Source organism: Pituophis catenifer, unplaced genomic scaffold, assembly GCF_029215685.1.
Source record: "Pituophis catenifer annectens isolate HBS135680 unplaced genomic scaffold, rPitCat1.0.hap2 SCAF_4, whole genome shotgun sequence".
Lineage (NCBI taxonomy): Eukaryota > Metazoa > Chordata > Lepidosauria > Squamata > Colubridae > Pituophis > Pituophis catenifer.
Genome location: NW_027256884.1, coordinates 29,658,241 through 29,669,932, shown reverse-complemented (window position 1 = coordinate 29,669,932; position 11,692 = coordinate 29,658,241). Strand labels below are relative to the sequence as shown.

At 37.2% G+C, this 11,692-nt stretch overlaps 1 protein-coding gene across 2 annotated transcripts; it reads left to right on the top strand.

Moving 5' to 3' along the window:
* Window positions 1-2,485: 2,485 nt before the first annotated feature.
* On the top strand, window positions 2,486-10,465 carry ARGLU1 (arginine and glutamate rich 1). 2 transcript variants are annotated; one of them, XM_070943118.1, is made up of 4 exons: window positions 2,486-3,015; window positions 5,435-5,660; window positions 7,898-7,981; window positions 9,651-10,465. In XM_070943118.1, the coding sequence occupies exons 1-4, from the start codon at window positions 2,663-2,665 to the stop codon at window positions 9,813-9,815; spliced, it is 828 nt and encodes a 275-aa protein (XP_070799219.1). In that variant the 5' UTR covers window positions 2,486-2,662; the 3' UTR covers window positions 9,816-10,465. The 2 variants fall into 2 exon arrangements, with proteins under 2 accessions (XP_070799219.1, XP_070799220.1); XM_070943119.1 differs by lacking the exon at window positions 9,651-10,465 and adding an exon at window positions 7,408-7,515 and having other exon boundaries at window positions 7,898-7,982.
* Window positions 10,466-11,692: the final 1,227 nt, after the last annotated feature.

The window sequence follows — 11,692 nt, the reverse complement described above, 5'->3', positions numbered from 1 at the left end:
GCGACTAGGGTTGCCAGGTCTGTTTCCAAAAAATAGAGGACAAGCGGGGGGTGGTGATGGTTAAGTAGTAAAAAAATAAAAAAAAATTTTTTACAATTAAATTATATATTTTCTTACAAACATTTTAACACGTATTAAAATAATCACTTCAAAACTTTACTTAAAATTCAAAACATCAAATATATTACAATAATATGTAAAATATTAAATTACATTTTACTTTGCTGTCGTGTGAATTTTTTATTTGACTCTGCAGCTTTGATCAATTCTTTGTGTTTAAGGAATAATTCTTTAATTTCAGTACAACATTGAGAAATATTAAAAAATATACAAAGTTCACTTCGAAATGATGGTACAAGCAGTCGGTTACGTTCGTCAGTCCACAAATTTCCCATGATGCTGAAAATTCGTTCAATGTTTGCATTTGATACCAGAATTAATGCACAATACTGGAACAGTTTCAGTAAACTCGGAGCTGGCTCTTTCTTGAAAAAGTACGTCCACTTATCAAGGGATGAATCGCCCTGCAAATGAACATAAACTTCTTCTAAGGCAGAAATTTCATCGAAGAGAGTGTTGGGTGGAAGTTCTCGCCATGGTGATAATAACCAGATGTTCGTCATTTCTTCTAAAGTTGGAGGATTATTGCGATCAATTAGATTGAAACAACTTAGCGTCTCATATACTGAATTGGTGAAATTATACCACTTTTCTAGGTACGCAATGGCTCTTTGATACACGTTGATGGCTTCTTTCTTGAACTTTTGCACGGCATTCTCAGGCAAATGTTTTTTACGTAAGACAAATAAAACTTTCATTCCAAAAAACTGCTCAGCGTATTTTTTTTGCAAAGAATCACACAGCTTACACATGATAATGTGAAGATCACATGCAAGAATTTTCTTGCTTTCCAGCTTCAGTAGGGTGTCTTGCATTATTGACATGAAGAAGTGCGTGAAATATAAATACAATTCTGAAATTGTTGGTTCATCGTCCTTTGCGAGTTCATTTTCCTGATCCAAAATAAGGTTCCAGATAACCTTATGGCACTCATCAGATCCAAGAGAAATAAAATACAATTTTAGAGGTATCCAGTTTAAAAGAAGTCTTTCGACCGCTTTAAACAAACTTAACCAATGTTTTGGAACATGGCGCAAAACTTCATGGAATTCTGACTCGCAAAACTTACGTACCATTTCATCATAAAGCTTTTGAATAAAAAAAATGTCCACTATTTTGTGAAAAAAAATAGTGAACATAATGTGAAAAAAGTGGACTGTCCACTCAAATAGTGGACACCTGGCAACCCTAAGGTCAGCGGCCTAGAGGCAGCACAGTGGCCTAGAGGTGAAGATGCTTGCCTCCCACTTGGAAGGTTGAGAGTTCAATCCTAGGCAGGGACAGAAACCTCTATCAGGGCTCAAAGAGAAAACAATTGCTTCAAAAACTTCATAGGCATCAGGAAGAACATCCGGCTACTAAACACTCAACTCTATTCAGTCACCCCGGCTCCACCCCAGATCAAGGGGTTACAGGGTCATAAAAAGAAAAAATAAAGGTTTTAAGGGATGTGTGCATAAGCAGACCAGCCTGCCCACCGTCCCTGTCCTAATGTTTTCTATCCTTTTATTCGTATCCTTTTCATGTATTTATAATTATGTTTACATTTGTATCTGTCATAAAATACATGCTTGATGAAATGAATGAATGAATGAATGAATGAGGGGGGGAGTTGGTATTTTGTGTAACTGTAGATAAGCTTCCTTTCAAAATTCAAACTAAAATTAACTCAAGTGAGGCAGTGTTTCTGCTGGGGGTACATAGAAAATGGCCATCCCGTTGAGAGCGTCATACTTAGCAAGTTTTAAGTCAGAGGTCTCCAACCTTGGCAACTTTTAAGACTTGTGGACTTCAACTCCCAGAATTCCTCAGCCAGCTTTGCTGAGCTTTGCTGGCTGAGGAATTCTGGGAGTTGAAGTCCACAAGTCTTAAAAGTTGCCAAGGTTGGAGACCCCCGTTTTAAGTCGAGGACTACCTGTACACGATGGCATACATTGGTTACAGGTCAAATGCGGCTATGCATTTTGTCCTTCTCTTATATTATTGTAATTGTGACTATAATTGAAACAAAGTACGATTCCTGCTTCGAAATTGGGGCTTTGCTCACGGGTTCCGTCCCCAACGTTCTCAAACCGCCCATCGCCGGAATTTGAACGGACTCGGCTCTTTCCGTAAAACGCCGTAAACCGCGAAATCACTCGAGCGACGTCGTCGTCGTCGTCATCACCCTTCCCGCCCCCTCTCCGCTTAGCATTCCCACACATATTCGGCTATTCCCGGAAAACCCCATCTCTCGGTCTCTTCTCCTCTTCGGGCATTTCCGTAGAGGACTGCGGCGCTTTCCCTTTCTTAGGCGCGCCGCCGAGGTGCATTGTGGGCGAGCGCAGTGGATCCTGGGGCGGAGGAAGGAGGAGAATTCCCCCGTTTTAGAGTCGGGCCGCCGCCGCCATCTTGTCTCGCTGTCGCCGCCGGGCCTTGGGCCTGCTGTGCCGAGGGGCCCGTGAGGTGGACGTGGTGCACCCAGCGGTCCCGCGTGGATCCTGGAGGTGCCTTTGGGGTCGCGCTGAGGACCGCCAGGCCCGCGTTTACTGAGGCGCTCGGGATGGGCCGCTCCCGCTCGCGGAGCTCGTCCCACTCCAAGCGCGTCAAGAGCTCCAAGCACAACAAGAAGAACCGGAGCCGATCTCGGTCTCGTTCGCGGGAGAAAGAGCGGGCTCGCAAGCGCTCCAAGTCGCGGGAGGGCAAACGGAGTCGCCGGAGGGAATCCCGCTCCAGGTCCCGCTCCAACACCGCGCCCTCCCGCCGCGACCGAGATCGCGAACGGGAACGCGCCTCCTCCCCGCCCGACCGCATCGACATCTTCGGCCGGACGGTCAGCAAGCGAAGCAGCCTGGATGAGAAGCAGAAGCGGGAGGAGGAGGAAAAGAAGGCCGAGTTCGAGCGGCAGCGGAAAATGTAAGCGGGGCGGATGGCCGGGGGTGGCTCCTTCGCTCCTGTCGGGATGGACGGGCGGCGGTTTCTGAAGGGTTGGCGGGAGGCAGCTGAGCGATGCAAAAATCAACATGCGCATCCGCCGTTAAACCGACGGTGGGGAACCGCTGGGTTAGGCCTGGGATGCTGGGTAGCAGATTTGAAGGCGTAGTTCCAACCTGCCAGAAGAGGTAAGTGGGGAGGAATGGAAAAGGATCGGATTGGACCTGGTTAGTCTTTGGATGTGGGACCACGAGGAGATCAACAAAGCTGTGGATTGGAAAAACGTGGTCTTAGGAGAGGATGTCAAACCATGCTTCCTTATTGTTGTCTGGAAAAAAAAAAAAAAAACCTTGGACCTTATTTGTGTACTCATCAGAAACTTGAATGTGACTCAAGGACATTGTTAACTTTTTTATTACTTCCCAGTACAGGAACATTTCTGTTGCTAAGGATGGACTTGTTTAAGATAATAAATTTATATTAAAATATCCTCATGACAATTCTTAGCTATTTTGACCCGTTACCCCCTTTTCTGAGAGCAATAATCACAGTTTTCTAACTGCAAACTTTGCAGTTCCTTTTTTCTACTTTCTGATTCTGATACTTCCGTAGTAGAGTAAATTTTATTTGAGCACCATATTTCATGTATTAGTAAAGAAGGAGCAGGAAGTAGGCTGACTATATTCACCACAAGTTAGCATGATGCTTTCCATTTAGATTTTCAATCTGCTATTATTAGGATTAGAATTAGTATAAAAAGGAAATTTCATTTTCATTTTTTTTTTTATTTGTATACTGCCATAGCCTTGAGCATTAAGATAAATTTTCCTTGGCTCACTCTTTGTTTTTTGTAATCAATTTTGTTACTATATATGTACATTTAGGGAAGTTCACTGATAATTTTTGCAAATTAGCATTTTCTAATTTCTAATAAACCTTGCTGAGCAGCTTCCATGAATACATCCCAATGTTCTTTTATTGCTAAAAAAATAAAATAAAAAGCGTAGTCTGAGCTGTTGTGATTAATGTACCTGCTTTTTTAACTTGTGTCGAAAGGCAAGAGTTTCCTCTATGTAAACAATCATGTTGTTTTAGATTATATTTATAATATTGGTTTTCCAGATTCATTTTGACAGAAGGCCTACACCAGTCTTGTAATTTGTGTAACATTGCTGTGGGAAGTGCAACGCTTGCATTAAATGTCAGTTTCTATCATAACAATGAGAAGTTTGCACCCCAATTCAAGCTGAAATGTGGAATGTCTCAGGGCTTGAGATGGCCTGTTGATACTAAGTCATTAAAATCTTGACTGAATTTCTATTTAACTAGTCATCACTGGTAACAAAAGTTGATTAGCACTTTGATACTGTCAAAATCAGTGTCTGGATATTTGGCATTACAGAATCAGTTGGTTAAAACAAGGTTAAATATCAAAAAGGTGATGGAAAATAATGGATGCTTAAAAGATAGGTGGGCAACAACACATTATTAGAGTGTCTGCTTTGCTTTTTATTGAACACCAAATACTTTGAGGTATCAAAATGAATGCAATTCCATTTTCACAAAGTATCATTTAACTGGGAAATTGATAGAGGAGAATATTTGTACTCAGGGTTGAAATGAGAGTCTTCTTGGTGCTCTCTGACCATGATTGTTTTCTTGTAGACATTTCATTACCTAAACTAGGTAACATCAGTGCTAGTAGGGAATGAGATCAAAGAGCACCAAGGAACACAAACTGGATAATATTTAATATGCTTCATTAAAATCTGAGGAGTTTATGCTCCAGTCTAAATTTGTTCCTTGCTTTTATGACATGGTAAAAACTAGCATCAGTAATATATTCCCATCTATAGCATCTAGTATGTGTTCAAAAGAATTTATTCTAACATAACAATGTTAACAATAGACATAAATTGCAGCTATGGCTGATGATGGGTTGATTGTTTTATTCAAGATGATTTTTTTAAAAAATTCATTAAAAAATTAATAATTTTAATTAATTTTTGCACTACATTTGCATTTTGTCCTGCTGAATAATTGATAACTACCTTATTATTTGACAGTAATGCTTTGACAACACCTTTCACTGCTTGAAATAAATTCTCTGATGAATTGTCATGAAGTGCTAGATTTTAACACTTGAGTTCTATGTTATAACCGAAGAGATGTAATTATTTCTTTGATATTCCTATATAGATATATATTCCTATATAGAAAATATTCCTGTAAATATTTTTGTTCCTAAAATTATCTATATAAGATTTTTTTATCATATAAATGCTCAACATTTGCATATTACAATGTGTAGGCATGATGTATGCAACAGGTTATTGCTGAAATGTGATGAAGAATTTAATTTTCTTGACATTTGAAAACGTATATATTTCTCTCCCTGTAGTCGGCAACAAGAAATAGAAGAGAAACTTATTGAAGAAGAGACGGCCAGAAGAGTGGAGGAGCTTGTAGCAAAACGAGTGGAGGAAGAACTGGAGAAGCGGAAAGATGAAATTGAGCGGGAAGTTCTCCGCAGGGTGGAGGAGGCTAAGCGCATCATGGAAAAACAGTTGCTCGAAGAACTCGAGCGACAGCGACAAGCTGAACTTGCTGCACAAAAGGCCAGAGAGGTAACGCTCGGTCGTTTGGAAAGTAGAGACAGTCCATGGCAAAACTTTCAGTGTTGGGTTGTGCCTCCTGTTACGTTGAGAAGGAGATGGAATACAGCAAATCTAATTCCTTTCTTGTGTAAACTTGCATTGCTGCGAAACCTAATTTCTAACTTATTCAGAGGAGCTAACTGATACCTCAAACATTCTTCCAAAACCTGTGAAAGGATACTTGAATTTTAATGGAACTGGCCTACTTATTTGAGACTTGTTTGAAACTTTTGCCATGGCTGCAGGATATATCCACAGTTCTTTCTTAACTGGGGGAATGGGTTGAACAATCTGTGACTTTGTATCCTTCATTTGTTTTGTTTTATTTAGACTGTAAGAGGCTTTATGCCTTCAGTCAGCAAGAAAAAAATAATAACAGCAGGGTCCATCATTGAGCTGCAATGCCTTATCTTAAAGAAAGAGTTTTTCTTGTTTTTCCTCTAAGGCAGTCATGCGTTCCTCTTGACTACACAGTGGAGTAACTCTGGAACTGTGATCCCATTCACTTTCACAAAAGGCCTATGCCAAATTCATGAGATCCATTTTTTACCAGTGCTACTAACAACTCCTTCTTTTTCTCTAGACTAGAGAGTTGTAAAAGAGCAGGTTGTCCTTGTCTGAAGTTGAGCTAAACATGTGACTTCTTCTGTCAGCAGCTGGAGCAGAAGCTGAAAATGTCTTTCTGTGAGACAGTAATTTGCTACTGGAGGTTTTAATGCTTGTCAGCACTAATCACTCCAGGATCCCCAAATTTTAAAGTTCCTTTTAAACTTCCTTAAAAATAGTGCTGAATTAAACAACACTCTCCATGTTTTCCTGTATTATGATTTGATTAGTTGCTTTTAATCAATTTAGTTGATAATAGGAAAGACGTTTTAATAAGATACTTTTTAATACAATATGATTAAAATTTTAAAAAATGCATGTGATGAAAATTCATTTTAATTCTACAAATCAAGATTTTGGCTTTACATAAATGCTGAATTATATAAGATTTCAAATCTTTTTGAAAATTCTAATGGATTTTGGCTGAAATCATGGTTCCTCACCATTCTAAGAGCAGATTAAACAGTAGTCAGTGAGTAGTCACATTAGAACTTTTACTGTTGAGCATAACCTTGAATTCCTGGAGTGAAGGGTGCAAACCTGTAGCTGGTTACTAGACATAGCAAGAAATATTTCTTCAAATACTTGCTTTGTTCTTATTAAACTATATTTTTGTGCAGACCTCAGGCTGTTTACGAAAACTGCCAAATATAAAATAATCTGAATATTTATTATGCTAATTGAAGTTACTCTTGCAATCTTTTTGCTTATGAGTTGCATAACAAAGTTTCTTTAAACTTTTATAAAAAGAAACCTAGATTTGATTTCTATATCATACTTTCAATGGACTCCTGAATACCAGTTTAAATGGTAGACGGACAGTTTAATACTGTCTTTAAACTTGTCACACTATAAGGATGTTCAGTCCATTTGCCCATAAAGGAAGCCCATAGTTCTACAGAATATGGATTACCATTTGTACTTTTTGCTAACAGTAAATGTATTTTTTCTTATTAATTGTTTGCTTAGGAATGTTTTACATATTTTTTGTTCCTTCTTACCGTAAACATCTGCATTCTTCAGCTCAGCCTTCCTTGTATGTTGTTTCTTTATAAATGGTTGAGCTGCTGATGCAGGCATTGCCAAGCTAACAGTACAAATCATTTTAAAGAGGAAGCTGGCGCGTATGGCAGCCGAGGAGCACACTCTGCAGGACACTGGACAAGACAGTAAATATTCAACTTTTAATGCTGATTAAAGGAGTATAGGTAAAGAATGCGTAGGTATACATAATTGGTGAGACAAACTATTCACTTTATTTATATTTTAAATATTACTCTTTTAATTTGGTAAATGCTATCCAGTTTTGTAGTTGTCCTTGTTGATTTGTGTGATATTAAAATGCTAGTAATAATTGGCTAGGATTCTCTGATTATGGAGGGTTTAGTTGGTTGCTGTTTGTTTGGATTGGGAGGGATGATTTAAATTTAGAGCTAGAGACCAATTTTAGTGGTTGCACAGTTTGCTGTTTGGAAGACAAGAGGGTGGCTATAAAGCTGTCCCTTTAAGTCAGTGCACAGAAGGAATTTCTAGGAAGACTAGTGCAGATGGCTAAGTGAGTATTTTACTTTTCTAACATCTTACCCTATCCTCCCGTTTAGGAGGAAGAGCGTGCAAAGCGTGAGGAACTTGAACGAATACTAGAAGAGAATAACAGAAAAATTGCAGAAGCACAAGCTAAATTGGTAAGTTCGTTTTACTATCATTGAGAGATAAAGCAGTAAATCCATGGGGGAGATGGAGTAGGATTACAGAACATAAATTACAGGTTAAGATTTGCATAATGTCACTGATTCTTAGGCCCATAATTTGATTGAAAAATATTCATCTCTTTCTTGGGAGGTAGTCATTATCTCTTTCTTCTCACTCACTGAAATCTGCTTTGGAAATATTGGGGAAGCCAACCATTGTACTGGTAGTCTAAATTTATCACCAGTTACAATGTACCTTTCCCCAAAATATCTTATAATCTAGATTGGCACTTCTGATGGCTATGTCTTCCCCCTGGTTATATATCGTATTTTGGATGTTGGGCAACTGGCCCACATTTATGGGTCACATGACTGTGATTTAGGATTATTTTTTTTTGCGAGAAACCTACATTTCCAAGAAAAATGACTCACTGGGGACAATGGTTCACTTAATGAGGACCCAGTTTGTGGGTACAATAAACTGACTGTATAAAATATACAAAAGTATGAAGGCTATTGCTTAACGTACTGTAAGCCGCCCTGAGTCTCCGGAGAAGGGCGGCATATAAATCAAATTTAAAAAAAAAATGACAGCTATATCAATGTGGTAAAATTGGGTTGATCGTGTGCCTCGACTTAATGACTGTCATGCTATACAATGGAAATTCTGAGCTTCATTACAATCGTAAGTCAAGGACCACCTTTACAGAAGCAAAAGATATGCTTTTGTAGATATTGCCAAACATCCAGCTTTTGTATTTGCTCCTTAAATCTATGAATGTTATCAAATTGTTAATATAATAAGAGAACATTATTAAATATGGGACTTGAGAATGGTTGTGTGCTTTTTTTTAAATTTAGTATCATTAAATGAAAATGAATTCAAATTTTGTTCTAGTCTCATTCAGTGTTTCTTAAAATCAATCTCATGTGCAATGTTTGAAATGCAAAAGATTTTACTTCTCTGTATTTATGGATAATTTTCCCTGTTGTTACAAAAAAAAACAAAAAAAACGGTGAAAACACAATATAAAAATTGAATAAAGTAATTCTTAACTTTTGTCCTAGAATTCTTAACTCCTAGCTTTTAATTTGCACTAGGAGTTTTTTCACAGATCAGATTATACTTGACTCTGTAGGTTGAATTCATAAATTAAGGAAATAGGAGAGATACTCAAATGTACAAATTAATTCTAGATGGATTGGTTAAATCTGATCTTTTAACATCTTTTAACGTCATTGTGGTCCTACATAATTTTAGATAGCAATCTGGGTGATTTTAAACTTCAAGCATCTTGGGACAATATTTCTCAGCTACTTTTGATTTTATAGTTCCAAATAGTTTTCCTAACTTTCTATTGGAACATTATTTAATCTTGCTTACTCCTCTCAGCTTCTTTGTTTTGATTCTTGTTTATACTCTGTGTCCTGTCACCACTGTCAAGTGTTTTTTTTTAATGAAATTGTGATAGGAAACAATGTGAAAATGGCTTATTTTCTTTGAGTAATCCAAGTCAGTTTATGGGTATTGCACTATTTCTCCTAATGCTAAAGAATGAAATCGGCTCTTCTCAACAAAGCTATGCTAGTTCTACAAAGTTATATGTAATGTTATGCAAGGAGTATAAAATGTAATCTAAACTCTCTTGTTTTATGGTTACAGGCTGAAGAACAATTGAAAATTGTTGAAGAACAAAGAAAAATTCATGAGGAGAGGATGAAACTAGAACAAGAAAGACAACGTCAACAAAAGGAAGAACAAAAAATGATCCTAGGCAAGGGAAAAACTAGGCCAAAACTGTCATTCTCACTAAAGACTCAGGATTAAATTTCAGCTCCGAACTCTTAATGAAAATTGGGGAAAAAAAATCTTTGTATAGTAGCTTCATGTTGAAGTGGTTTTTTTTTTTTTATTTTCTTTGGTGATTATTATTTTTTTTGGGGGACATCTGAAAAGTTAGCTTGTTCTAATAGGGGCTGTGCTCTGCATCTCTTATTTTAACGTCTGTTAAGTTAAATCCTTATCAGATCATTGTCTTAAAGAATAAATCTATTCTTATCTGTTTTGATTCTGTGATAAAGTGGTTTGATGCAGATCAGGTCACCTTATTAATTATGTATGGTCTGATAAGGTTTTTACTACCCGCTGATCTCAGAGTTATACTCTGATGCTAACTATTAAAGCTGGTTTTATTTTGCTAACTTTAAAAAAAAGTTTGGCAAATATATTGGTTAATTCCCACAGTGTACTGGATCCTCAGTGGTTTGTTAGACCAGTGTCTTTTGATACTATTCCACTATTGTGCTTGATGTTCCTGATACAGGTAAGGAAAAAGTTGGTCAGTGTTGCTGGAGATGTGTAAAGGGAGTTCAGTATTGTCTCTACTAGAATTGTTTTTATTCCACTGATAAAACTCAACCAGCATTCCCAATTGTGTAAATAAACCAATTTGCTGAATAAAATGAAACTTAAATTCATATGTTTTAAGTAAATTTTTTAGTGCATGTATATTTTATGTTAATAAAACTTATTTTCCTCAAATCAGGCACACATTGGAATTAAGTTCATCAACATTTTTCATACTTTCAGAGCCAAGATTACACTGCAGGTTGAAATTATTGTCCTGTTAAGTGGCTCTTGCTGGTTTAATGATGGTTTTTACACTGGTGGGGCACTTATTTCAACTGTGCATTTACTGTCTTTTTGGCAAGGACCTTGATAGCTACTATCATGTTTCCTTACATAATAAAATTGTGGACTTGATACTTGGCTTAGTTTCAAAACCAATTGCCATGGAGTGTTATGGAGTTCTATTTGAGGACAGCTTTGGTCTTGTAATTAGTTTAATAGTTTTTGGATCCCCAACCTGAACATGATGGGCAAATAAAACTGGCCACATAGGAACAATCTTATTAAGAGTATTCCAGTTTTACGATCCTGTAATCCCTTAATTCGGCACTGTGTTCCTGAAAATATTCACAGGTACTTTTGGGCATAACAGTTCATTACAGTAATTTTGTAACTTTTTTTTTGCCAATGTTGTAAGATTAAATAAAGATTAAGTTTCCAAGTAATTGCTAGTCCTAGAAGGTGCAACACTTGCATCTTGCTTGTTTTCGGCAGTTCCTTGAATTCTTTTTCACATGTAGGCTGAACCTTGTCATGTACTATTTCTTCTAGACTTGCAGCATCCTTAGTTAATGTTCTTATTCCAGTATTTAAAACAAAATATCAACAACAATGGTACCCTTTTAGTTTTGTTTTTATGTAACATTAATTGTATCAAGTTTCCAGTATGTGGCATAGGTTGAACAGACTCCTGTTTTGCTTGCACGAAGTACGGAATGAAAGATCACGAAGTATACAGTTGAACAGTCGGTATCTCTGAGGATGTTTTTAATAAATTAATATTGCTGTGACCATTGTGCTGTTCTTAATTTAATCAGACTAAAATAAAGCAATAATGCCTGGGAGTTTCAGATTATTTCAAATCTCAATAGATTATAAAAAAAATTAATTGCTCTGATGCTGTAACTAGAAGCATTCCTTTGGAAGAGACCATTTGAAATTTCAGTTACTAAATGTACTAATTGTACATTGGTGTTTTCAAATCTCGGACTCCTGTGCATACAACTTCTATCAAATTGTTATATCAAATGAATTAGACACAGAGTTTGCTTTTGCCAAAGCACGGTGCATTCTCT

Coding starts and splice junctions, on each gene's coding strand:
- ARGLU1 (XM_070943118.1), top strand. CDS start 2,663: ATGGGCCGCTCCCGCTCGCGGAGCTCGTCCCACTCCAAGCGCGTCAAG. Junction 3,016..5,434: donor TTCGAGCGGCAGCGGAAAAT/GTAAGCGGGGCG, acceptor CTCTCCCTGTAG/TCGGCAACAAGAAATAGAAG. Junction 5,661..7,897: donor CTGCACAAAAGGCCAGAGAG/GTAACGCTCGGT, acceptor CCTCCCGTTTAG/GAGGAAGAGCGTGCAAAGCG.